The sequence below is a fragment of the Suillus subaureus genome (assembly GCF_016647635.1).
Source record: "Suillus subaureus strain MN1 chromosome Unknown BJ212scaffold_23, whole genome shotgun sequence".
Classification (NCBI taxonomy): Eukaryota; Fungi; Basidiomycota; class Agaricomycetes; order Boletales; family Suillaceae; genus Suillus; species Suillus subaureus.
In genome coordinates, this window is record NW_024538579.1 from 234,765 (window position 1) to 260,202 (window position 25,438).

The following is a 25,438-nucleotide window of genomic DNA, read 5'->3' on the forward strand; positions in this document are numbered from 1 at the left end:
CGAGGATCCCCAGCCCCCGCAGTTGTTTTCGCCGGTTCTACTTTCGTTAGCATGCATGCATAAAGTTTACTTTTCCAAATTATACCAAAATGATTTTGTGTTTAGTGTTACATTCTCGAAGGACGATAGAAGGATGATGTCTCTAAATGTCGTGACCAGCAGACCATGCACAAATAAGCGCATAATAATTAATCAAGTACCCGCACAACACGTATCCGTACGGTACGCTGACAACGACTGACGATCAACTTCACAGTTTCAAGTACTGCTACTTAATGAGAAGCTCGCGAGCATGATCAACCTGCGACTCGAAAAACAACGAAAAACATTTTCACAAGACCTGAATGACACTTACCACTTGGTAAAGAAGGAACAGCTGTCTTCCGAAAGTTCCTTCTATTAAAATCCGACTACAGGGGACTATTAGTATAGATAATTGCACTGCCGCGAGTCTGGAAATTGGCATCTTCTCAATGGGTCCTCATTTTATTCGAAAAATATGTACAACTGTAAGTGAAAGCTTTAGAAGATCAATTCGAACAAGCTGATTCAGGTACTCCCAGAAGCGTCTTCATCTTCAAACAGCTTAAAATCCATACCCTGCGAAAATCCATCCAGAATGAAGTCCAAAAAATTCCTCCTGTGCTTCCCCAACCACGAAAGACAACCGACGATGGCCATCTCGTCTATCCACTTTCTGAGGGTGTGGCTTAGAGTATCCCCTCCTGGCGACGGCTCATATCCTGGGAGTGATTTCCGCAGTATCATCTTCATATTCGAGAAAAGCAACTTTGAATGCTCTTCTGGCATCTTGTAAAAGAGCCGGGCCTTGGGCCTCTCGCGCGGCTGCGAAGAGTACGGTTTTGGCAGGGACTCCAGCATTGTGCGACCAAGACATTGGATCATAGAAGCCGTTAACCGGTAATAGCTCTGACTGATGAAATTGGTGGCCGGCCCAGTCATCCCGCATACTCCTCGTAATGCATATGCCATATGAAAACCAGAAGAGAAATCTGATGGTGAAGTGCGCTCATACGTAAACCGCGTGAAATCCACAACAAATACATCTGCTCGGGTGCCTTTCTTGAATAGCCTTGACAATATTTCGGGGGCCTGTGGGCTGGTACACGAGAGTGCATGCCACACTGCTGGGCTGCTTGATGCACGTGCAAGAAAGCTCACTACGGCGACTTCGTCTTGGAGCTCTTCCAAAATGCTTTCACCTCCGGACATCACCGCGCCCAGTCTACTCATGCAAGGTATCATGAATTTGAAGAGTTGAGAAGACGACTCATTGGAAATTGAAGGCAGTAAGGGAGTGAAACTGACGCCCTCTCTGACAGGCATCTCATCCTCTGAATCTTTGCAGACCTTGAAAGCCTTCTCGACTTCTCGGGTGATCTCGTCTGCGAATGAAGTCGGCTTTGCTTTCTCCATGATTCTAAAGACTAGATGTGCCCTGTCGTATGCCGTTTCGAACTGCCTGCTACCCGTGCATATTTGCATTAGAAGCACATAGAGCACTACATCAACGAGTGTAAGTGCGTCAACATCCTGGTCGAGGACAGCCACTGGTGGCTGTGATGGTGGGCGAAGAGCCGACACTTCTGTGTCAATGTTATTCGACAATTGCGTAATGAGGGGAACGAGCAGCTCGCTCGCAAGGAAATTGGCTGGCAAACTCCGGAACGCACGCGCGGTGCGGAGCATACTCCCCCTTGACAAGAAGGTCAAAGAGCCCGTCTTCGTCACGTTGACTAATAAAATGGAATTAAACTCCAATGTTTGGGGTCGCGACAGTTTTGTGATCTTGAACACAAAACTGTCATTACCCCCTTCCTGTGAGGATCTATAACGTGCAAGTGACATCGCAGATTGGAAATTGACGTGTGCGATGTATGTACCGCGTTCTCCACTGGCGTAAATTGGAGTTGGTGGTGCTGGATTCACGTTGAGCAAGGAGCTCACGAGCGCACCCGGCTTTATGTATTTTTTCGTTTCCGGACGCAGTATCACATTGCGCAGGACGAGAGCAATGCGAGGGCTGACTACGAATATGCGGTGCAGGCCGGGGCAGCCACCTCCCAGACCTTCCCACAAGCCAAATGCATTGTGCGTGATGATAAATTCTTCCCCTTCTGCGGCTTCCCAGATACTGAAGAAGTAGCTATCCGCGTGAGTGTGGTAGGTGTAAGCTGGGAAATGTTCGAGATCAGGTGGGATATGTGATTCAGTCATCATTTTTTGAAGACCTTCTTCACCGTACTTCTCTACGAGTTCTGCAGCATCTCGCATGATGTCTGAATGAGACGTGTCCAGGTAGTATCTGAGGACGTATAGCCAAAACTCGACGGCGGATTGAATACCCTTCGCTTTCATGAAGGACTCAATCCACTGACGGCTCCTTGCATTCTCCGGGTGATCGGCTTGAAAGTAGGCGTTGGAGCACGATACCTTGCGATAATGCATGACAAACAGGAACTTCCGCAGGAGCTCAAGCGACCTCCGCTTTAGGGTGAAAGTACCCTGAGGAAGCGCGTTATGCAAGTCCATGATGATGGAGGCTGCATGACGTTCGAGGTCCGCTAATTTCTCCTCTAGTTCGTTAATATTTTGGGTGTTGCGGATGTCCTGGTAGAAATTAGGTACGCCATAAACCTTTCCGATAGGACGAATGTCAAGGTTACCCGTAGCAATATCATAGTAGTGGACGTATTCAGGATCAACGCCGGTGAGCTGAAATTCTCTTTCTCGTTCTCTTTTGGACCTGCAATGAATACCACTCAGTGTTCTGGTCTAGTGTCTACACGCAGAGTGCTCGAGAGGGCTCTGAAAACACACCTCACAGGTCCCACTTGGAATCTTCGCAATATAAACCGCGGAATGAAATGTTGGTATTGTGTCATAGGTGCACATGAACTCGGAGAGCCATCGGTCTTCTGAGCTTCTTCTGTAAGCTCCGTTCTGGCTTGTTGCTTTGAGGTATTCCTGCGACGTCGTGTCATTCTGCAGAGTTCAACGAATCTAGTAGGGACTGAGGGCTGAGGGCTGAACACGCCACGTTTATGGCGCTATCGTGAAACACTTTATGTAAAGAGCGTATAGTACTACCTTATTAAGTTATGCGGTGATCGATGAAGCAACGTTCAAACCTCGTTTTGACCAGTGACCTCCGAGTATACATCTTAGTTTTGTCACAGACGAGGCTATTCAAGAATGTGAAAGATAGTCTCGATATCAGACGAAGTTTATATATGGTGCTCACGAAAGTCAGAGTTACCGCCGGTCTGGGACTAGTCTGTGGGCCGCACAGCCACGGTTCACGAAGCGGGGTTTAAACATTCGAACTTCGCTATTCAAATATATTGACTCACCGACGAGCTTTTATTTATTTCATCGTCTGCAAATCTGTACGCGTCTGCCCCACCTGCCATCTCCAATAAAATATACCTCCAGGCTGAGCAATATTGTTCCTTTCGAAAATATAATGCATGCCTACCTTTGGCCCTCGTCGCTCTTCCATCCTGTCTACCTCGTCTGTCCTCCTGCTAGTGCACTGGGGCCTCTTGCCATCTACTGCCTCATCTATCTTGTCCATATGATTCCCTCCTGTTTTGCTTATCACGAACCCCCATGCTTCCAGCAACATCCTCATTGTCACTGGCTGATGTTACATTCTTTGCAAGCTTGTCTCTGTCTGTCTGCAAGTAGGCTCATCACTGTCTTGCTTATTGTCTTGAAAGGACTGGGCGAGAAGAGTAAGAAATACAACAGGGTAAAGTATCCTTGCCCCTTACCATTTGCTATAACTCCTTGATTTCTTTGTCCCCCATTTTGTGCTGTTTCTTTTCCTTCATATTCGCCTTTTTGTGATCCCATATACAATGTATACTTGTCTTGATAGTGCCATGCTCCTTTTGAAACCATAAGAGAACTGGGTCATTCAAGTGGTAGGATCTGGCTAGAAGGCAGATCTAAGATATCCTATACACCGATGGTGCCCAGGATATCTGCCAAGAGAGCTAGCACCATGAAAGTGAGTGACTGCCTGTCCAGTTACAGACTGAAAGCTGTATATATGGTAGGTCAACTCATTTAAAGGCTATTGCCAAATAAGGCCAGGGCACCACCCTACTGTTACAGTTATGTCTGCCCCTATTCATTTTTCCTCACTTACATTGTATTACATCATGACTGCGCCATACCATCATTGACTCATCCATTTCTATACTTGTATTACATCGCGATCGCTACCACTGTCATTAGATGACTCATTGCTTATCTCTGACTCATTGTGCTTGCCCTAAAGGACTTACTTACTATATATACTTGGTCATGTACCTAGTAGATCTTTACTTTAATCTTACTAGGTTTTCACCTGAAACTTCTCTTGCTTAGGATCCCCAATCTTAAGTCGTCTGAAACCAATATTCAAGTCAAAGACACTCTCTTTGCCTTGTCTTCCGACCCTTGCATTTGCAAGGTCTTGACTATAACTTTAGCCATCACTCTTATCGAGCTGCTATTGTTACGACCATCCTAGTTCATAACAAAAGATTAAAGTCCTACTCTGACCCTCTCCATCAGAGAGGTCCCAGAAACCCAGAAAACAGAATCAGACAGAGAGAGACAAAATGTCCCCTGTAATCAGACACATCACTAGACCGGACGATCAGAATGTCAGCACCTGCCACCACCTCAGAACTTAAAGCCGGAGCCCCAACATCTTATGATGGGAGCCCCAGCAGGCTTTACAATGGTTATATGCGATTAAGGCGTACTTTGTGCTTAATGCTACGATCTACAACACCAACGAAAAGAAAGTCATTACTGCCCTCACATATATGACTGAAGATAGCGCTATGGGATGGGCCCTCACCTTCTACACTGAAGTTGATAACTCCTCCTTCTCCAAATCCTATGGAACCTTCGCAAACTTCAAAACTAAATTCAAAGAAGCCTTTGTACCAGCTGATGCTATTGGCACAGCCATGAACAAGCTCTGCACCTTGAAACAAACGAGCAATCTCACCTCCTATGTCGCTAGCTTTAAGACCCTTGCCACACAAGCCTCTGTAAAGCAAGATGCCATCTTAATCACATTTTTCAATGATGGACTGAAGAAAGGGATCGTCAATTCCATTTTCCAGATGGAAACTATTCCCACAGATTTCAACAAATATGTCACTGCAGCCATTAGGCTTGACAGCAATTGGCAGAGAGGTGCCGCATTCCGACAGAACAATCACGCTACCACCAAACCAACTGGACAGCAATATGTGCCAAGACCATCCATTGATCAGCATGATCCTAATGCTATGGAGGTAGATTGTCTTTCCAAAGCAGAAAGGAACGACCATATGAAGAAAGGGTTATGCTTCACGTGTCACCAGAAGGGACACATGACCAGGGCTTGCCCACAGAAGAGGAACAGGAAAACCCTGGTTCATTGTGAAAAAATAGAGGAAAGCGACAAAGAAGATGAAGATACAACGATCTGTCGCCTTGCCGAGGATTTTTGATGTGGAAGACTGGATCAATGTCAGTATCTTCCAATGTACCTATCAGACTTGTACAAAGTATTGGAATCAGAAAGGAACTTCGCATTCGCATTTCCCTTATCTCAAAAACCCATCTGAAAACCATCAAAACAACTGCCATTGTTGACTCCAGTGCTGCCAGAACATTCATTTCTGAAGATTTTGTCAAAACCCACAAAATCAGGACACACAAGCTAACCAAACCATTCAGAGTTACCACCGCAGATGGGAGTTATGCGAAGGGCAGTGCTATCACTTGATATTGCGTCCTCACAGTGAAAATCGATGAACGATCAATGATTGGAAAGTTCAATATCACACAACTTGGTCATCATGATCAGATTCTGCTTGGAATCCCCTGGCTATGGGCCATGGATCCAGTAATCAGATGGAAAGCAGAAATGCTTAAACTCTCTCGAACCAAGAAGAGCAGTCTGATCGAGGAAGACGTGGACAACGAATGACGAAAGAACAGTCTCCCGCTTCTCTTCCAACAAAATCATTCAGTGCAACCAGCTCCAGTTGTAGTATCACCCAGAGAGTTGTTACCATGAGCCACCATCGAAGAAATCCCTGATGAAGAGGCATCTCCTGTCCTGCCCAACCTTGACCCTATTCCTGATGATGATGATGATGATTCCTTTGACACCAAAGAAGACATATGGACTTTGGACTATGCACCACCCATATGCGAACTTGCTTCATATCACCTCAACAATGACAAGTTTTTGGTTGAATATTCTGCTGATGCTACCAAGCTTCAGGTCATCACCAACATTTCGATGGATATCCCACTAACCAGAGATGGTACTAGTGCTATGGAACAGAAACCCATGATTACACCCTTATCACAGCCTGCAGAATATGTCAAAACCAGTAACAAAGCTCAGCAATTCACGTTAGCAGCTGGACTTGAACAGAAGAAGAAGACATTTGAAGAACTAGTCCCTTCCTATCTTCATGATTTCGCCGACATCTTTGCTAAAAATGGTCTTAACCAACTACCACCTGAATGACCCAGTATTGACCATTGCATTGAAACCAAACCCGGTTTTATCCCTAAAATGTCAAAGGTATATCCATTATCAGAAATGGAGTGCACCACCATCAAAGCGTTCATCGACGAAAATGTGAAGAAAGGTTTCATTTCCAAGTCAAAGTCACCATGGGCGAGTGGTTTCTTCTTCATAGGAAAGAAAAGCGGAGACCTACGCCCTTGCCAAGATTACTGGTATATCAATGATTGGATGGTCAAGAACGCATATCCCCTCCCATTACCACTCTCATTAGTCTCTCGGTTGCACAGTGCAAAATACTTCATGAAGATGGATGTCTGTTCTGGTTACAATAACATTCGAATTCATCCTGACAATCGGTGGAAAGCTGCTTTCACTATGGAGTATGGATTGTTTGAACCAAACATCATGTTCTTCGGTCTATGCAACTCTCCTGCCACATTCCAAGCATATATGAACCAAACTTTCCAACAGGAGATTAACGAAGGATGGCTCATCATATACATGGATGATATTTTGATCTTCTCCAACAACCTCACTTCTCATCAAGAACAAACCCAGCGTGTCCTTGAAAAAATTCGCCAAGAAAAACTGTTCCTAAAACTGGAGAAATGCACGTTTGATGCACAAGAAGTGGAATATCTAGGCATGATCATTTGTCCTGGATGTGTTGCAATGGATGTCGCTAAAACCGACAGTATTCGTGACTGGCCTATCCCTACGATGGTAAAAGAAGTTCGATCATTCTTGGGATTCTGCAACTTCTATCGAAACTTCATTCCCCATTATTCTGACATTGCTAGACCCCTAATTGACCTCATGAAGAAAGATGTCAAGTTTCTATGGTCAGACCAATGCATATCAGCATTCTCCGCCCTAAAAGAATGCTTCCTGAAGCAACCTGTCCTTTGAAACCCAGATCTGAGCAGACAGTTTGCGGTAGCAACTGATGTGTCCCTTGTTGCTACCGGTGCAGTATTGCTGCAAACTGATGAAAATGGTGTTTACCACCCATGTGGGTACCTGTCACAGACATTGAACCCTGCAGAACATAACTACCAGATTTTTGATTGTGAACTCCTTGCTGTTATTCATGCTCTAACCGAATGGCGCCATTATCTGGAGGGTAACCCCCATCCCATCATCGTCTTCACCGACCATAAAAATCTGTTGTATTTTAGAACTGCCCAGAAGTTAACCTGTAGGCAGGCCCGATGGCAGTTGATTTTATCCTGCTATGATGTTGAACTCCACCATGTCACTGGAACCAAACTCGCAGCCCCTGATGCACTTTCTCGCCACCCTGATCATGGGGCTGATTCCACCGCAGATAATGCCAATGAAACCCTTCTTCCTGACTCCATGTTCATTCGCCTTCTTGACGTAGAACTCATGACCTCCCTTGCAAATCCTGACCCCTCTGACCCCGACCCCATCTTTAAAGCTGCTTCCGACGCCCTCGATGGCCTTTCCCTCTCTCCTATGAAATCCGCCCTAGCGGATTGGATGATAAAGGATGATATCCTTTATTATAAAAATCGTGCTTACATCCATCCTGCTGGTCGGCACCTTATTTTGGAATGTTGTCATGATCACACTACCGCTGGTCACCCTGGGCATTTTAAAACTGAAGAACTAGTTAAGTGGGACTTTTGGTGGCCCTCTATGGGTACCTATATCCAAAAATACATTGAAGGTTGCGCCCTCTGCCAGCAAATGAAATCTGATACTCATCCAATGACTCCACCTCTCGTCCCTATCCCATCTGTTGCTGCAGCCCCATTTGCCCAGGTCTCCGTCGACCTTATCACTGATCTCCCTCCTTGCGCTGGTTTTGATTCTGTTATGGTCGTTGTAGACCATGGGCTTACAAAGGGGGTAATCCTTATCCCCTGCACTAAAACCATCACTTCTGAAGGGGTCACCAAGAAAATTTTCAAATATGTCTACTGCCGATTCAGCTTACATGAGAAAGTCATTTCTGATTGTGGACTGCAATTCATATCAAAATTCTCAAAAGCCCTTGCCAAGTTCTTGAAATACGATATAGCCACATCAACCACTTATCATCCCCAGACTGATGGTCAAACCGAATGCCTTAATCAGGAACTTGAAACCTATCTCCGAATCTATTGTCAAAATCACCCTGAAGATTGGGTAGAACATCTTCCCATGGCGGAATTTGTACACAATCATCAGAAACATGACTCTCGTAACGCCTCTCCATTCTTCCTGATGATGGGATACGAACCAAGAGCCCTTCCTCACATACTCCCTGACTCTACTGTCCCTGCAGCAGAAGATAGACTTCGCTCACTCCAGAAATCGAGAGAAGAAGCACTCTCCTGCCATAACCTCACTATGCAGCAAATGGCGGAATGAACTCATGGACAGAAATATCACCTGTGGAAGATAGGAGATAAGGTTTGGTTATCAGGGAAGAATTTGATCACGCAGTTGCCATCACGGAAACTTGCACCAAAATGATATGGCCCCTTCCCTATCACCGCAGTACTATCACCCATCACTTTCACACTCCAACTTCCACCACAATGGAAAGTTCATCCCATGTTCCATGCTTCCGAACTATCATCCTATCACGAAACAGAGGTCCATGGTCTGAACTACCACGATCCACCCCCAGACATTATCGATAATGAAGAAGAATATGAAATTGATGCAATCCTGTCACATAAGGGCACGGGTAAATGAAGACGCTATCTCTTATCCTGGAAAGGATACTCTTCTGCTGGTAATGAATGGGTCCCAGAAGAGAACCTCAGCAATGCTCCTGATATCCTCACCATGTATAAGAAGGCTCACAAATTGTAACCACAGAACAATGTCTCTTGAATGCCTATGCCTCTGTATCCAACAAATTGAAGAACTCACCACTGTTATGAACACTGTATCTGAAAATGTCGCCCATCCATTATCCTTAATCGACTACCAAACCACAACTGCTGCTGACCTCATCGCCAACGCATCCTCCCCGGTTGTTTCCCCACCATCATCAGACTCTACCCTGACCAACAACTCCATTCTCACTGATTACTTCTCAATCATTGACCAAGTTGAAACCAGTGCTCTGTTCGAATCCACTATCACATCCCAGCAATACACTATAGAAATAGACCGCCTCTTAGGAGAAAGAGGAGCAATATCTAGTGGGCTCATTATCCGAATCATCAGAGATGCTAGCCTCATCGAGTGCACTACTAATCTTCTTGACGATGAATGTCACAAGACCATCTTCCATCATCTTCATATATGCATTCATAATACTGCAATCCACCTGTTGCCTGATGATACTAGGGAGGCTATCAGAGAAGCTATTCATATTGTCACAGAACGAATCGCTCTTGACCCAGCTGCATGTCCTCCCTCTCCGCATATTGCCATTCCAGTCCCACTGCTGATTCCTCCAATAATTACCATTGAGCATCAGGATAATGATATCCCTCCTATTGCTGTACTTGATGTACCAGCTTCTCCGTCTCCTACCCCCATCACACCCACTGCACGTCAATACCCCATCAGGCGCAGATCCACCTGCATCGCCAAATGAACCACGTTGGCCTCCCCACACAAAACTTGTAAATGAAGATTGAGATCCCCCTCTCCCCCAGAACAGTCGACCACCGTCACCACAGTAAAAATGGCAACAATTGATAATGTTGTATGCCATAACTGCTGCACTGCCAGACATCACTACAAGAACTGCCCGGTGTACTACTGTTGGGTTTGCAAGGAGTATGCACCCAGACATCTATTGGTCTTTTGTAAAGATCTGAAAGGAGAAGCAGTCATTCTGCTGGTTTGGACTGGCCCTGGTTTCTATGAAGCCCTCGCTCGTTGGGAGATTGAGCAAGATGCCATTTATCATGCTGCTGAACTAGCTGACAGGTCGCTTCCTATTACTGAGGAACAAAATGATTTATTGGACTCAAATTACAATGCTGACCCTATCTACTGGGCTAATCAGGATAACTGAAGTCGGTGACTTCGTTCCTAAACAAGGGGTAATGTTACAGTTACATCTGCCCCTATTCATTTTTCCTCGCTTACATTGTATTACGTCATGACCGCACCACGCCATCATTGACTCATCCATTTCTATACTTGTATTACATCGTGATTGCTACCACCATTGTTAGATGACTCATTGCTTATCTCTGACTCGTCACTTATCTCTGACTCACCGCTTATCTCTGACTCATTGTGCTTGCCCTAAAGGACTTACTTACTATATATACTTGGTCATGTACCTAGTAGATCTTTACTTTAATCTTACTAGGTTTTCACCTGAAACTTCTCTTGCTTAGGATCCCCAATCTTAAGTCGTCTGAAACTGATATTCAAGTCAAAGACACTCTCTTTGCCTTGTCTTCCGACCCTTGCATTTGCAAGGTCTTGACTATAACTTTAGCCATCACTCTTATCGAGCTGCTATTGTTACGACCATCCTAGTTTGTAACACCTACTATTGAAATCGCCTAAAAATGACATCCTTATCGACCCTAATCTCGGGAAATATTCGGAGGGCTAGATATCAGGTGAGCATACTACTGCTGACAAAGAATACTTATAAGTGATACCTGTGACAGTGTACAGAAGTACCTAAGAATATCAAGATGGTACACCATTCCTATTACACATCGTTTTCTTTGAGTGTTTTCACTCATTCATCTCTCCCTGTTCATCAATAGTTGAAAGAGACTTTAGCAAATATGTCCATGCCAAAAAAGATGCCTTACAGTGAGTATGGCTACTTTTCATAGGAAGTACTCCAACCATGTACTCAGTAAGGTTGGGGAATTCTGGTCTGAAGGTTTCCAGAATCATACTTGGCATCATGCAGTACAGCAACAAGGGATGGCAAGAATGGGTTCTCAGAGAGGATGAAGCAGTTGAACACATCAAAACTGCATAAGTCCCCAATCTCGACCATGGCTCTATGCATCCTTTTATCACTAGGAGCAGTTATGAAGCAGGAATTCAGACATTTGATACCGCTGATGTGAGCTACCCAACATTACCATCCAGTGTTAATACTGGTTAAACAAAGGATATCTTGTATAATCTGTTTCTTAGACGTATTCCAATGGTTACTTGGAAGTAATCCTTGGACGAGCAATCAAGAAACTGAACTTGCCTTGCAACGAAATTGTTGTCATGACCAAGGTATGTGCCCTGAATGTTCTCTGGCTCTCATCACTTCTGGTTCAATCAGGTGTACCATGTAGTTGGATGTGAATATAGCACCAGCCAATTCTTTCCTGGGTGTGATGAGCCAGACTGATATGGTTATGTGAACCAGCATGGTCTCAATCGCAAGGCATGTTTTCAATCAAGATTTTGAGGTGTTTCGACTTTCTGAAATCATGAACCAGCACATCTTCGCAAGTGTACAACAGAGCCTAAAGCGGCTTCAACTGGATCATATTGACCTTCTCCAATGCATGTCCAGCCATCAATATGCTAGTTGCTTCTCATAAGCTTGTTCACTTGTAGGCCACAGATTCAACAAGGAAATGCCTATTGAAGAGATGGTAGCATATATCTTATATGTGCTTTCCTGTGCTAAATTCCGAAAAGATGCAAGCATTGCACAACATAGTCCAAGCCAGCTATGTCCACTACATTGGAATGAGTTCGTGCTGGGCATATCAGTGTGCATATACCTTACTCCTTTGCAGCGCCTGTCTAATATTCGTTTACTATCCAGTCCAAGCGATGCAAAGTCAGACCTCAACAGGGTTGTACAAATATTCCTCTGACGTTGAATCAATGTAGACTATGCGATTGCAAACAAGCTCACTCCCTTCATCTCCATGCAAAACCACTACAGTCTACTCTATCGTGAGGAAGAGCGAGAGATGCTTCCAACTCTCAAGGTTCTTCCATAGTATTGAGAATATTAGCATTGTGACTCACAGGGATGAAGATGTTTGGTGTCAGCTCAACCCCATGGTCTCCGCTGGCTTGCAGGGCCCTCACATGTCCACTTGGACAGCAGACAGATAGAGGTCAAACTGATTCACAAGTTTCTGACATCTTATTCGGAGTGATCATCTGATTTATACTATCTTACAGCATGATTGGGAATTATGTCCATGTATCAGTGTATGAAACTATCATTAATCAGTATGTTGATTCCAGATTACTCAAGAAAACCAGCGAGCTGAGAAGGCTGATCAGTGTCGAGAACCTTGCCAAGAAGAAAGGTATAACCATGGCCCAAGTAGCACTGGCATGGATATTGACCAAGGATGGTGAGTGGTTTTTCACATTCATCCAGGTACTTGATCATGAAATCCCTCTCCAGGAGTGTCAGCTCCAATTGTCAGAACTACAGTGGCTCAAAAAACTGTCCACATGTTTTTGCATTTTTTACTATTTACAATATTGTGTGAGAATACATAAAGACCTCAGTGACATGCTGATACCATATTGTAGTGCTGCTTCAGGGCTTTGGATTGAGCACCACATTGTGAGAATCAGAGAAGATATGGTGAAGATACAAGGCTTACAAAATCATGACTCATGCGGACAGTTTTTTGAGCACATATTAAAACTATATAAATCATCATTTATGACACCATAACAATCATGCCACCATTAAATAAATTATAAAGTGGTGTCATTATGTCATTTTAAAACCATATCTAACTATACAAACCAAAAATTTCCATATGTCATGGTTATATTCACCATGAAAGCCACCCCCCCTGCTCAGAGGGATAATATCCTCTCTCTTTCCTATTCTGGCCTCTCTGCTTGTCAAATTTCCTCTAGAACTGGAGTATCCAAGTCCACTGTGGCCAAGTTCATCAAAGAAAGTCACACAGACAAGGAAAACTTCTGTGAAGGGCATCCATCCAAGCTCACCTCTACTGATAGGAGGGCTATTATTCAACATATCACTACAGGAAAGGCTGATAATGCTGTCCAGGTCACCTATTACATCAATTCCACCATCACATTCCCTGTCTCTTCACACACTGTGAGAAACATTCTCAAGACAGCTCATCTCAGGTCAGTAACAAGGAAGAAAAGGCTCTCCTCTCTATCACACATATGCAGAGAGGACTAGCACCCTTCTTGTTTCACATATATACCTTGCCATCTGACCCAATCCTATTTATTGTGGTCTTATATGATCATATAACATGCTTCCAGTCCATGTAATCAAATTCTGATGGGCTAAGGCAAAGGTTAGTCCTCTCTGCATATGTGTGATAGAGAGGAGAGCCTTTTCTTCCTTGTTACTGACCTGAGATGAGCTGTCTTGAGAATGTTTCTCACAGTGTGTGAAGAGACAGGGAATGTGATGGTGGAATTGATGTAATAGGTGGCCTGGACAGCATTATCAGCCTTTCCTGTAGTGATATGTTGAATAATAGCCCTCCTATCAGTAGAGGTGAGCTTGGATGGATGCCCTTCACAGAAGTTTTCCTTGTCTGTGTGACTTTCTTTGATGAACTTGGCCACAGTGGACTTGGATACTCCAGTTCTAGAGGAAATTTGACAAGCAGAGAGGCCAGAATAGGAAAGAGAGAGGATATTATCCCTCTGAGCAGGGGGGGTGGCTTTCATGGTGAATATAACCATGACATATGGAAATTTTTGGTTTGTATAGTTAGATATGGTTTTAAAATGACATAATGACACCACTTTATAATTTATTTAATGGTGGCATGATTGTTATGGTGTCATAAATGATGATTTATATAGTTTTAATATGTGCTCAAAAAACTGTCCGCATGAGTCATGATTTTGTAAGCCTTGTATCTTCACCATATCTTCTCTGATTCTCACAATGTGGTGCTCAATCCAAAGCCCTGAAGCAGCACTACAATATGGTATCAGCATGTCACTGAGGTCTTTATGTATTCTCACACAATATTGTAAATAGTAAAAAATGCAAAAACATGTGGACAGTTTTTTGAGCCATTGTATGAGTCTTGAAAAATTGAAAGATCTCATTGGTGAGTGGCAATTGTGTATATGAAAAATTCCTTTCCCCAATGATGCTAACTGAAGCTGGAATCAATGTGAAGCTTATGGCGGAGGAAGTCAAATATCTTGAGGAAGAGTACAAATCCACTGCTGTGATTGGTCACTCCTGAGTAATTGAAGGTACAACTCTGACAAACATCCATTGGTCTTCATTTGCTATCTGTTTTAAAACATGTGATAGATGGATAAGACAAAATAAAACTCCTAGGCACCGAAAGGCAACCTGGATGTAAATGCTGATGGTGACTGGCCGGCATGATAAAGACCCAAACATGGGTACTCCTGAATACATCAATTCTAGTCTACATTCACCAAAAGGATATCATGCATGTCTCATGGCCAGGGCGGTGTTATGCACCATCTATGAAATTCCCTAAGCTGTCACAGTGACCCTGGTCAAGTCTTACCCCCATGTCCCATGACATGAAAGATCGACACTCAAATCGGTGAAATTGCAAAACAATGGAGTTCTTATATACAGTAAGTACTACTGTGTATTTTTCTGTGACTGATACTGAATGCTGTATAAAATGCATACCTGATTCAGGTACTCCTGGTGGCTTCATCTCTAAACAACTTGAAATTCATGTCCGATGGAAGTGCATCCAGGATGAAGTCCACTACATTTCTCCTGTGCTTCCCCAGCCATGCGAGACAACTGATGATGGCCATCTCATCTACCCATTCTTTAGTGATCTCATCCAGAGCGTCCTTCCCCAACTGGTACTCTGAGAGCTCTGCTCACAAGAATGTCCTCATCTCCTTCATCAGCAAGTCTGAATGCACCCTTGGCATGTTGTTAATGAGCTGTGCCTCGGGCCTCTTGTGCAGCAGCAAAGAGTACGGTTTCAGCAGGATTCCTGACATTGCCAGGTCGTCAAGACTTTGAATTATGAAAGCCATTAACTCATAGTAGCATTGACTGATGGGCCCGGTGGTCAGCCCAGCCATGCCACATATTTTTCGCAGAGCATATGCCCTGTTATAATGAGAAGAGAATCCCAATGGTGAAATTTTCACAATAAATCCATCTGCTGGCGTGCCTTTCTTGAATAGTCTTGACAAGATCTTTAGGGTCTCTGGGCTGCTATGCAAGAGCACATGCCACACTCCAGGGCTGCATGATGCACATTGCAGAAAGCTCAACACAGCAACATCACATTGGAGCACTTCCAAAGTCCCTTCACCTCCAGACATCACCAAACCCCGTTTTCTCATGTACAGTATCATCATTTGGAAGAGCTGAGAAGACAATTCACAAGGAATAGAGGAACGTAAAGGGGCAGGATTGACACCCTCAGCAAAGGACACCCCATCCTCCATGTCTCCCCTGCATGCCTCAAAAGTCCTGTGAACCTTTCGGCTGATTTCATGTGCAAATGAAGTGGGTTTTGCTTTCGTCATGATCTTCAGGATAAAATGTGCCCTATCATATGCAGAAGGGAATTGCTTGCGTCCCAAACATATCTGCATGAGAATCACATAGAGCACTAAATCACTGAGTGAAAAGGGGTCGAAATCCTTGTGAGGGGCAGGAGATTATCCTGATGAGTGAAGGGTGGACACTTCTTTCCTCATGCTGGCAGTCAAACGTGCAATGAGCGAAATGACCAGATGGCTCGATGGAAAATTACTCTGAAATGCATGTGCAGTATGAAGCATCCTTGTCCCTGACCAGAAGGTCAAAAAGCCCATCTCCTCCAGGTTGAATAATACAACAGAATTGAGCTCCAATGTTTGGGACTGAGTTAGCTTTGTGATTTTGAACACAAAGCTATTGATTTTCCTCTTCCATAAGGACCTCAGGTGTGCAGAGAGGTCTTCTCTACCAGTGTAGATTGGAGTTGGTGGGGCTGGATTCACATTGAGCAAGGAGCTCTTGAGTGAGCACGGTCTTGGGTATCATTTTGTTTCTGGCTGCAGCCATGTGTTGCACAAGACAACAGCAATGTGAGGGCTGAGCATGAATATGCGATGCAGGGTAGGGCAGCTACTTGCAGAACCTTCTGACAAACTGAATGCATTGTGCATGAGTATAAATTCTTCCCCCCTGAACACCTGCAATCTTCGTGTGGGCTCACCATTTTGAGGTTTGGTAATTCCTGCAACATCGTGACATTCTTTAAGACTGAAATGTATAGATGAGAGGAACTGAGTAGTGAGCATATATATATAAGTACCTGCAGCGCACTTTTCAGCCAGATGGCCAGTACTTGTTCCTGGAAGCAAAGGATTTATGCTTGTCCATCCATGTATGGAAATCCCTAAGCAGTAAAATTTGAATTTTCAGAATTTGCCGGTCAGTGTCTGTGTCACTGTGAAACCATCTCTTATCTACAACCAAGGATTCACACTGCTGATTTTTGTGACAAGGCTAAAATATGACCCCTCGGATTCCTTCAGCACCACATTGCCATAGAACTTCCAAGAGACACAAGCCTGACTATGCTGGTTTGGTGGATAAGCATGGACTCAGACTCACCCAATGATAAGATGTGATAGATCAATCGATCAGTGCTCAGTGCCTGTTACCCACAGGGGGTTTCACATTTGGACATACATCCATTCATTGGGCGTGGAGATGGTAATGGTTGTTCGAATGGCAACATTCAGCTTAAGTGCAAGGTGAGTCAGACTTTAAATAAACATCAAATATTTGCAGACAAACATTTTCAAATTCTTGCCCCCAGTCCATTTGCAATCAACAATGATATCACGTGAACAGTTTGAAGTTACTGCAAAAGAAAGCTGCAAAAGGGAACATCTTCACACGACAAAGATTCTTGCCTGAGGGCAAAATGCTCAGACCAACATGAATTTGTGAAGGTGAGTGAGCATAGAGATGTCATGCATTAACAAGAAAAGACAGTGAGGACAGAATGTAATATCAGAAGATAACATTGGGGAGTGGCTGACACACACACTGAAGCATTGGCCAATGTTGGAAATTTGCGAAATCTATTCCAATGCTTCGTTGTTGAGATGTCATTGAGATGGTGTTGAAATTTGTATTGTCATGATCATGTAAGATTGATTGCTGAGTTTCAATGTATCGCAATGTGATTGCGAAGTGCTTGCAATGTGTCCTTACCTCTGTTTGTGCTCTCATCATCTGTATTCCTCAATTTCTTTGCTCACATCAATTCTGTAGATACCTCATATATATCTTTCAACATCATGGGCTCCAACAGGGCCAAATTCTGCGATCTGTGTGAACAGAGCATTAAACCATGTGGCTGGGTCACTCACCAGAAAGCCTGCAAGAAGAACTCCCAGAAATGAGCCCAGGATCAGCACATTGCAGACTCAATTAGGCAGTGAAAAGGTGCATTGTTTGAATACTCCAATTTAGTTTCATATCCTGACTAAATGCAGCAGGTCTTCTTGGTCCTGGTTCCAATGGTACTGCTGTCAATGCGGTGGTGGGTCACAGTTTCAATCTGCAGCTTGAGACACAGGGTAAGTTTTGCTGTTTATTATTCTTTCAATGCATTGTGTCATTAATTTTACTTATTTGTTCATCAATAGTCCAGCGAGACCCTTCAGCATCAAGTTTCCATGATGTCAATAATCCGGGCCCTTATTTTGGTGAGTTTGATTATTTCTTTGGATGTTTTGTTGTATATCATTAATATGGATTTCAGACAAGCAACCGGCTATCCCTGATGATGACAGGGACCTTCAGTATTGCAAATATCAGCTTGATGACATCAAGGTCGAGCACCATCCCAAGAGTGGGATCCCAACCAAAATCTTTGCTTTCAGTGATTTCATGTGTCACCCTGCACATTATTCCTCATGGTCTGCTCCAGAACCTAATGCAAAGCCTTGGCATCCTTTCAGGTTTCATTTGGAGTTCGACATTGCCAAAATCGCCCTCGAAGCGGCGCTCAATAATGAGCAAACGGACTGTCTCATTGATATATGCCATCACTGCACAGTGCAGTCGGAGAAATTCATGTTCAAGAACCACAAGGACATTTGCGCCAAGTGGGATGCAGTTTCTCAGCGCCTTACAGGGGTTGTTTTGCCCATTGTTGTATGATTCTCATTGGACTAATGTTTGAGCTTAGTTTACAAAGGATGTGATTTCGATACCCTTCGCAGATAAAACATGGGACTTTGATGTCTACTATTGCAATCTTTGGGAGTGGGCTACTGACCTCCTCCGTGATCCTCATCTGTTTCCTTATTTTCATTTTGATGCCCAGCGCTTGGTGAAGTTCAACCACCAGTCTTTCGAACGATTTGTAGACGATCCTTTTACTGCTCAAGACTTTTGGGATGCTCAAGTATGTACCATTCATATATGTTGTATGGTAATCTTGATGGAATCTCAATGTAATTTGTAGTTGCAGCTGCCACATAGTGCTAAGCCCCTTGCCTTCATATTGCATGCTGACAAAACAAAACTATCTAGTTTTGGAACTGCAAAAGGCTATCCCATTGTTGCTCGATTAGCAAACTTACCCACCCACATTCGCAACAGTCAAGGAATGGGTGGCGGTTACATTGTTGGGTGGCTTCCTGTGGTATTACAATATGTACAATGTCACGCACATCACTTCATACTAATTCTATTCATAGGTGAAGGAAGATAAAGCCCATGCCAGCAAGCTGGCATGGGCTAACTTCAAGGCCACAGTATGGCATAAATCCTTTGAAAGGATACTGTCTTCGCTCGCTGCAAAATCAAAAACTGGTCAATGGTTGGAGTGTCTAGATATTGTTCAGCACTGGTTTTTCCTGCTAATACTCATTTTATCTTCCGATTTTGAGGAACAGTGAGCTTCAAACTTTTGGACTGACGTTTCACTAACTTACCATGTTTTAAGGTCAACAATGGCGCTTACTCACAGTGTTAGGGCCTTATGGCCATACCCAGTCTGTCTTGTTCCCCATGATAAACTTTCTGATATGTTGCACTGCTATCCACAGCGCACATCTCATGACTCAGAGGCTATTCTAGCAACCACACGAGAAAGGGAGACTGCAGAAGAGAGGGAGGAGGTATTGAAAGACTATGGACTTTGTGATGTCATTGTGAGCTTATCTTTACTCTCGTGCTACATTGTTTTAATGTTGTCTTAGAATTCATTTTCAACAGTGTCCTCTACAGATGTGCATCACGCATTGTCTTGGGACAAATTGCACTTTCACTCTGGCAGTCTATGGTCTGATCATTTATGGGTCGAGCTTCAGAAGTATATAAATAGTCTCAGATGAGAGAAAACATCTCAAGTAGACAAGAGGTAGGTCATTTATAATTCATTTTGACTCGAATTGACATGAATTTACACAGTTATCAAGCATTTCTCCACTGGTGAGACCAAAAACATCCAAACCAGGTCATGAATATCTCATTTACTGACAACTCCATGCATGAAGACATTTCGAAGGTTCTTAATTTCTTTCACTCTACCTCACATCTACTAAAATATCACTACCAGATGATAGTATATGCGACCCACAATATATTGACAGAAGCATACTGTCCTCTTGGTTACCTGCTTCTTCGTTGTGTCTGACTTTACCTCGAACTCAATATGTATGCCTCACTCGAAGTTCACATGATGGAGACCATTAGCAGTGGCCAACACACACCTTGCATTTGTGGCTCTTTTGTGGGTATGTTTCATATACTATTTACTGCTTCCAATAGGTAACTAATTCCTATTAGCAATACATTAACAAAACAGTTGAGAGTGACAAGAACTGGAATTTCCCGAAGTTGCACATGGGCTTGCACATTTTCAATGATGTCAAGGCAAAAGGAGCAACATGCAACTATAATACCAAGCTGAATGAGAAGATGCATGGCTCATTAAAGGACTCATATTTGCTGTGCACGAACTTTCGTGATGTAGCAGAACAGGTGCATTTCAATTTTAAAAAAATGATCTATTATAATACCACAACTTGATTCAACTTTGACAGATCCTCTGTATCAATATGTGGCAGGTGGCTGCAGATCATATATGCCACCACTTATTTGAATTCGACGATCATCAATGCCAATTGGATGAAGAAGACTTCCTTGCCACTGTCGTTGAGCGCCCTGTCTCGATGAGTAACTCCTTTCACGTGAAACTCGGATCGAAGCAACCTCTGCTGACCTTTGATGCAATTCAGATGGCTCATCAAGCAGACCAAGCCTTCATTAATTTCTGTGTCAAGCTCAATGATTTTCTCAATGTTCTTTTACCCTCATTGAGCATTCCGTTGCCTGAAGGCAAATGTATTCATCTCCAAGGAACTGATGAGGTATGTTTGCCTCAGTTCATTTTTTGCTGTGCTGACATACTACACACAGATTACAGAGCACCACTTTATTCGCATCAACTATGAATCAATGGTCGATTGGCGTCAAAATACAGACTATCTTTGTTCCAACCCTCATTTCTTCGGTTCACCATGCTTCAACTGCGTCTTCATTCGGTTGACTGAGAATAAAGTCATTTTTGGCTGGCTGGTCTTCTGTTTCGAATGTCTGGTTGGGAATAACACATTTCCCCTAGCCCTTGTTCACCCTTTTGATGTTCCTACTGGTTTGCGCACTTGAAAGGACAAGGATCTCAACCTTTACAGAGTTCACACAAGACCACAAGCACAGGCACAGTTTTTTCCTGTTAGATCATTCATACACGGGGCCCTTCTGATAGCAGATGGACCTTCTGATTATCTCATAGTTGATACTGCAGATACTGACATGTTTCTTCACATAAAGATGATGCATCTGGAGGCAGGGCACATCGTGTGCATTTGATTATTTGTCTTAATGAGAACCTTTTTGCTTCATTGGCCACCATCATGGACACCTTTAGTTCTCAACTTTAACTTAATCTAACTAATTCTTTCAATCCTACTAGATATTTCATTACCAGATTGTAAGGTACATGCTATTGACTTTCATTCATATGTCACAGAACACTGATTATACTAGTAGTGCAGCTCCCTGGACCCCTGCCTCAATTACTATGGCACCCCACACAAACCAGCCTCCATGATCGGGTTCAGCTTAAAAGGCTGTACCACAGCATATCCACCCTAGAAAAAAAGATATTAAATGAGGACCCCGATGATCTCATAGATGAAGAGCGCGCCATTCTCCAAGGATTCAGACAAGGACATGAAGTTAGCGACGAAGACCTCCAGCAGCAAAAATGGACAAAGCTGATCTCAGACCATGAATGGCAAGTCATTCTCCGGTTTTCATCATATCATTGATTGAATGGGTATTACAGACTTGCTGAGATAATGCATAATCTGATGGAGATCTCCCTCACACTGAGCATTCCAGCTTCCCTCCAAATAATCCCAACCAAGTACAATATCATCATTCATATCTGGACCCACACATTCCACAAACTCCTGGAGGCCTTAGGTGAGCCTCGTTTTTCTCACCCTCACTCTTGAACACCTCCAAGACTTTATATATTATGCCTACACCTTCTACACCTGCCTTCTAGAGGAGCCATCTTTGCATTTGTTCTGATCAGGCTGGCTCAAGGCTCATGGCAATCTTGTGCAAAATGGACGAAGCTAATCTCAGACCATTAATGGCAAGTCGCTCTCTGGTTTTCATCATGATATCATTGACTTAATGTGTGCAGACTCACTGATATAATACATAATAAGCTGATGGAGATCTTTCTCGCACTGAGCATTCCAGCTTCCCTCCAGGTAATCCCAACCAAGTACAATATCATCATTCGTCTTTGGATGCATGCATTCTGCAAACTCCTCAACCTCTTGTGAGTCAACTCTCCCCATCTGGTCATCAACTGCGCACCTGAACTATTCATCCTTCTACACAGCATGCTATTCACTAACATCCAACTTGACAACTTTTCACCAACCCTCACTCGCTTCATCAAGCACATCGAAATCGAGGGAGCCGAGGAACACAAGTGGATTATGATGGCAGGCACAGGTGGTCCAGCTGTAAAAGTTGCCAAGAAGTGTCAAGTTGCGCCCACATTCTGCAACAAAGACAGCAAAGAGAAATGGATGGACGTGGATGATGAAGGCACCTCACAAGCATCTCTAGCTCTATTGGATGCAAACACGCCTGCAGAGTTTCCGGTGTCATTCAAACTGGCATTGGAACTTGCATTTTCGATGCTCTCATTCATTCTCCACAATCCAACGCAGAAGGCCTCACCTTTTGCTCATTCTACTCTCAATCCTTATATCTCGGTCATGCTCACCTTCTTGTCTACCATCACAAAACATGCAGAGATGCTTTCTGTAATGGAACGTTCAATACCTTGGCATGATCTTGCGCAGTTTTTTGCCAACCCTCCCCCCCCCCCCACGATATCTTTACCACACAGGGATTGGTCATCCCAACTGCTGGCCGTGAGTGGTGGTCAATGCTGATGAGTGGTTGTGCCCCACCTCTCTCCAAAGACTGGTGCCTTAGTGGGATGGAGTGGATCGGTCGAAAAGTCTTCGAGCGTGGATACTGGAAGAGCGGAGAGGAGAGACGGATGTCAATGGAGGTGGAGATCCTGGATGTGGAAGAAGGTGGTCAACTCACTGATGGGATTATTGAAGATGAAGATGATGAAGAGGATGGCCACTCCCATGTCAATGGGGAGAGCTTGCATGGGGAGACAAGCAAGAGATGGAACCATCTTGTGTGCTGTCACAGACAGGAAGTATGTGGGTTGAAATGGGCGAGAGATGGCAGGCCAGCAAGTGGGGGGAACAACAACAAAGTGTGTATATGGGATCTACAAGGTTCAAAACGTGCCTCTGTTACTGAAGTTCAACATCAGGATCAGGGAGTGTGGAGGGTGCAGGAGGGAGCGGAAGTGGAGACATGCCACTCTGGAAATTCCACCAACACACAGCAGCAGTGAGTAGCCTTTCTTTGGTGTTATTCGGCTGGTGATAAATTGCTCAGGTGCTGGTGTTGTCAAGTTCAATGGTGCTAGAATTAGACACTGATGTATGTTCCTAGGTGAGACCATCGTAACAGGTGCTGGAGATGAGACACTTAGGTTCTGGAATGCATTTCTGAAGAAAGAGGGTGGAGAGAAATGGGAGACAAGGTTGGATTATGGGAGGCTTATCAGGTGATCTCACTGCTCAAGGTTATTAGGGGATCCTGAAATACACATGGCAGTTTCCTGAACCACACATGGCAGATTCCCAGACTACGCACCACATCCAGGGAACTCGGTGGACATTGCACACTGCGTTTGGCATAGATGCTGCTCAGGGCATCTGTCATGATTGCTGCACTCCCAACATCACACTCTCATCTATACACCCAATTCAATGCTTCTTGTAGAGCTATCTGTTTGCTTTTCTCATTTCATTGCTATACTATGGGTGTGTGACACAAGACCTCATCTCAGTTATATGCTACACCACCACATGCGCAGCTCCTTTCATAAGGACTTCATCAATCAGCAAACATTGCTTGTTCTCCATGAACTAAACACTTCTTATCAACCACTACACCAAACCACTTTTTTTACCAGCCACCAACAAAATCTTTGAAGCACACACAGAACTTATCAAGAAATGTACCTTCTCAACTGATGCACATGTGATATAAAAGGCTCTGGTCGTGGTTCGCTGCTGTTGATACAGACCGATTGGGCACGATCACTGCTGTTGAGCTTGGTGTGTCTTTTCAGAGTGACATGAGGGTTTTTGCTGATTGTGATCTGTTCAGGATCATTGGTGATTAGAGAGAGCATTGATCAATGGGGACTGGACTCGTGAGTTTTTTGCTTGACTTTTTGAGTTTGGATAAGAGCTGATGGTGGTGGTGTAGCATTTGATTTGGACACTGAAGCTCCTTATGAGCATGTTTGTGAGTCTCTTCCTTCTGACCATACTTCTTTGGTTGATTGTTCATCGGCTGTGACAGGATGTCAATCGTGATGACTCTGTGGACATTGATGTCGATGATGAAGATGCCGAGTCTAAGGAAACGTCAGAACAGAGTGAAGAGGATGAAAATGACCATGAGGAAGTCAAGGATCTCAAGGTGAGTTGCCTCATTGGTGAATTTTGGATGGTATTTGATGACGTGAACAGGCATGCTGGAGGTACTTGCAATCACTTCTCGTTTCAGGTCAGTGCGCACCTGCCCACATGCCCAAACAGCGGTCTCATCCAGCCTGTTCCCAGAAAATTGTGTCAATGCCATCTTTGGACATTGTGGCAGGTTATACTATTCTTGTGCTGGACACCAACATCATTTTATCTTCCTTATCGGCCGTTGCATCCATCATTGAAAGTCTCCGATGGACCATTGTCCTACCAGTTCCGGTTATCATGGAGCTTGACGGCCTATCCTCAAATCCATCTCAGCTTGGCAAAGCTGCTCAAGAGGCCATTGCCTACATAACCTTGCACATCCACTCACACCCAGATGTCACTGAGTGTACGAACCAAACAGGTTGATCTCATCAATGAAGACTCGTGGGATCACTGCATGGACAATTTGATTCTCAAAGCCACAATCTGGCAAGATGAGTATGGGGTGGACTGCTCTGCACTATTAAAGAATATGCCACCTGTGCAAGATGATGCCAATGCCATCAAGGTGGTGTTACTGTCTCTAGATCGTCTCTGTAAGTCCTTAACTTTTTGATGTCGCCCACAATGGCTCATTTTTACGCAGTCCATTTGAAAGCCCATTCACACCAACTTGCAGCAGCTGGCGAGAAAGATCTTGCTGCTATACTCGCATCTGGAACGTAATGCATGCTTGCAGCTTCATGAGATTGATTTTGTACATTTCCTAACATTGAGTGCACCTCTTATGCATGGCAGAATGTCTATCAGCGGTGGTTGGGCTGAAGTTACTTGTGGCAGGCTATCCTGCTCTTGTAC

At 44.0% G+C, this 25,438-nt stretch overlaps 3 protein-coding genes across 3 annotated transcripts; 2 read left to right on the forward strand and 1 right to left on the reverse strand.

The window, feature by feature from the left end:
* Positions 1-1,686: 1,686 nt before the first annotated feature.
* BJ212DRAFT_1275165 (uncharacterized protein) lies at positions 1,687-3,005 on the reverse strand (the record flags this gene model as incomplete). Its single annotated transcript, XM_041331202.1, has 2 exons — positions 1,687-2,767; positions 2,842-3,005. Coding segments are annotated over 2 exons (1,245 nt in total), but the record flags the coding sequence as incomplete, so codon positions are not given.
* Positions 3,006-17,947: 14,942 nt separating this feature from the next.
* On the forward strand, positions 17,948-21,344 carry BJ212DRAFT_1447796 (uncharacterized protein; the record flags this gene model as incomplete). Its single annotated transcript, XM_041338448.1, has 12 exons — positions 17,948-18,037; positions 18,300-18,599; positions 18,652-18,870; positions 18,931-19,110; positions 19,166-19,362; positions 19,414-19,621; positions 19,670-19,793; positions 19,907-20,034; positions 20,259-20,453; positions 20,516-20,842; positions 20,892-21,116; positions 21,144-21,344. 12 exons carry the CDS (start codon positions 17,948-17,950, stop codon positions 21,342-21,344), a joined length of 2,394 nt encoding a protein of 797 aa, XP_041191324.1.
* A 1,052-nt stretch (positions 21,345-22,396) lies between these two features.
* Positions 22,397-25,306, forward strand: BJ212DRAFT_1482468 (uncharacterized protein; the record flags this gene model as incomplete). Its single annotated transcript, XM_041340424.1, has 10 exons — positions 22,397-22,828; positions 22,915-23,301; positions 23,362-23,441; positions 24,153-24,217; positions 24,286-24,315; positions 24,372-24,406; positions 24,468-24,587; positions 24,638-24,986; positions 25,021-25,176; positions 25,227-25,306. 10 exons carry the CDS (start codon positions 22,397-22,399, stop codon positions 25,304-25,306), a joined length of 1,734 nt encoding a protein of 577 aa, XP_041191325.1.
* Positions 25,307-25,438: the final 132 nt, after the last annotated feature.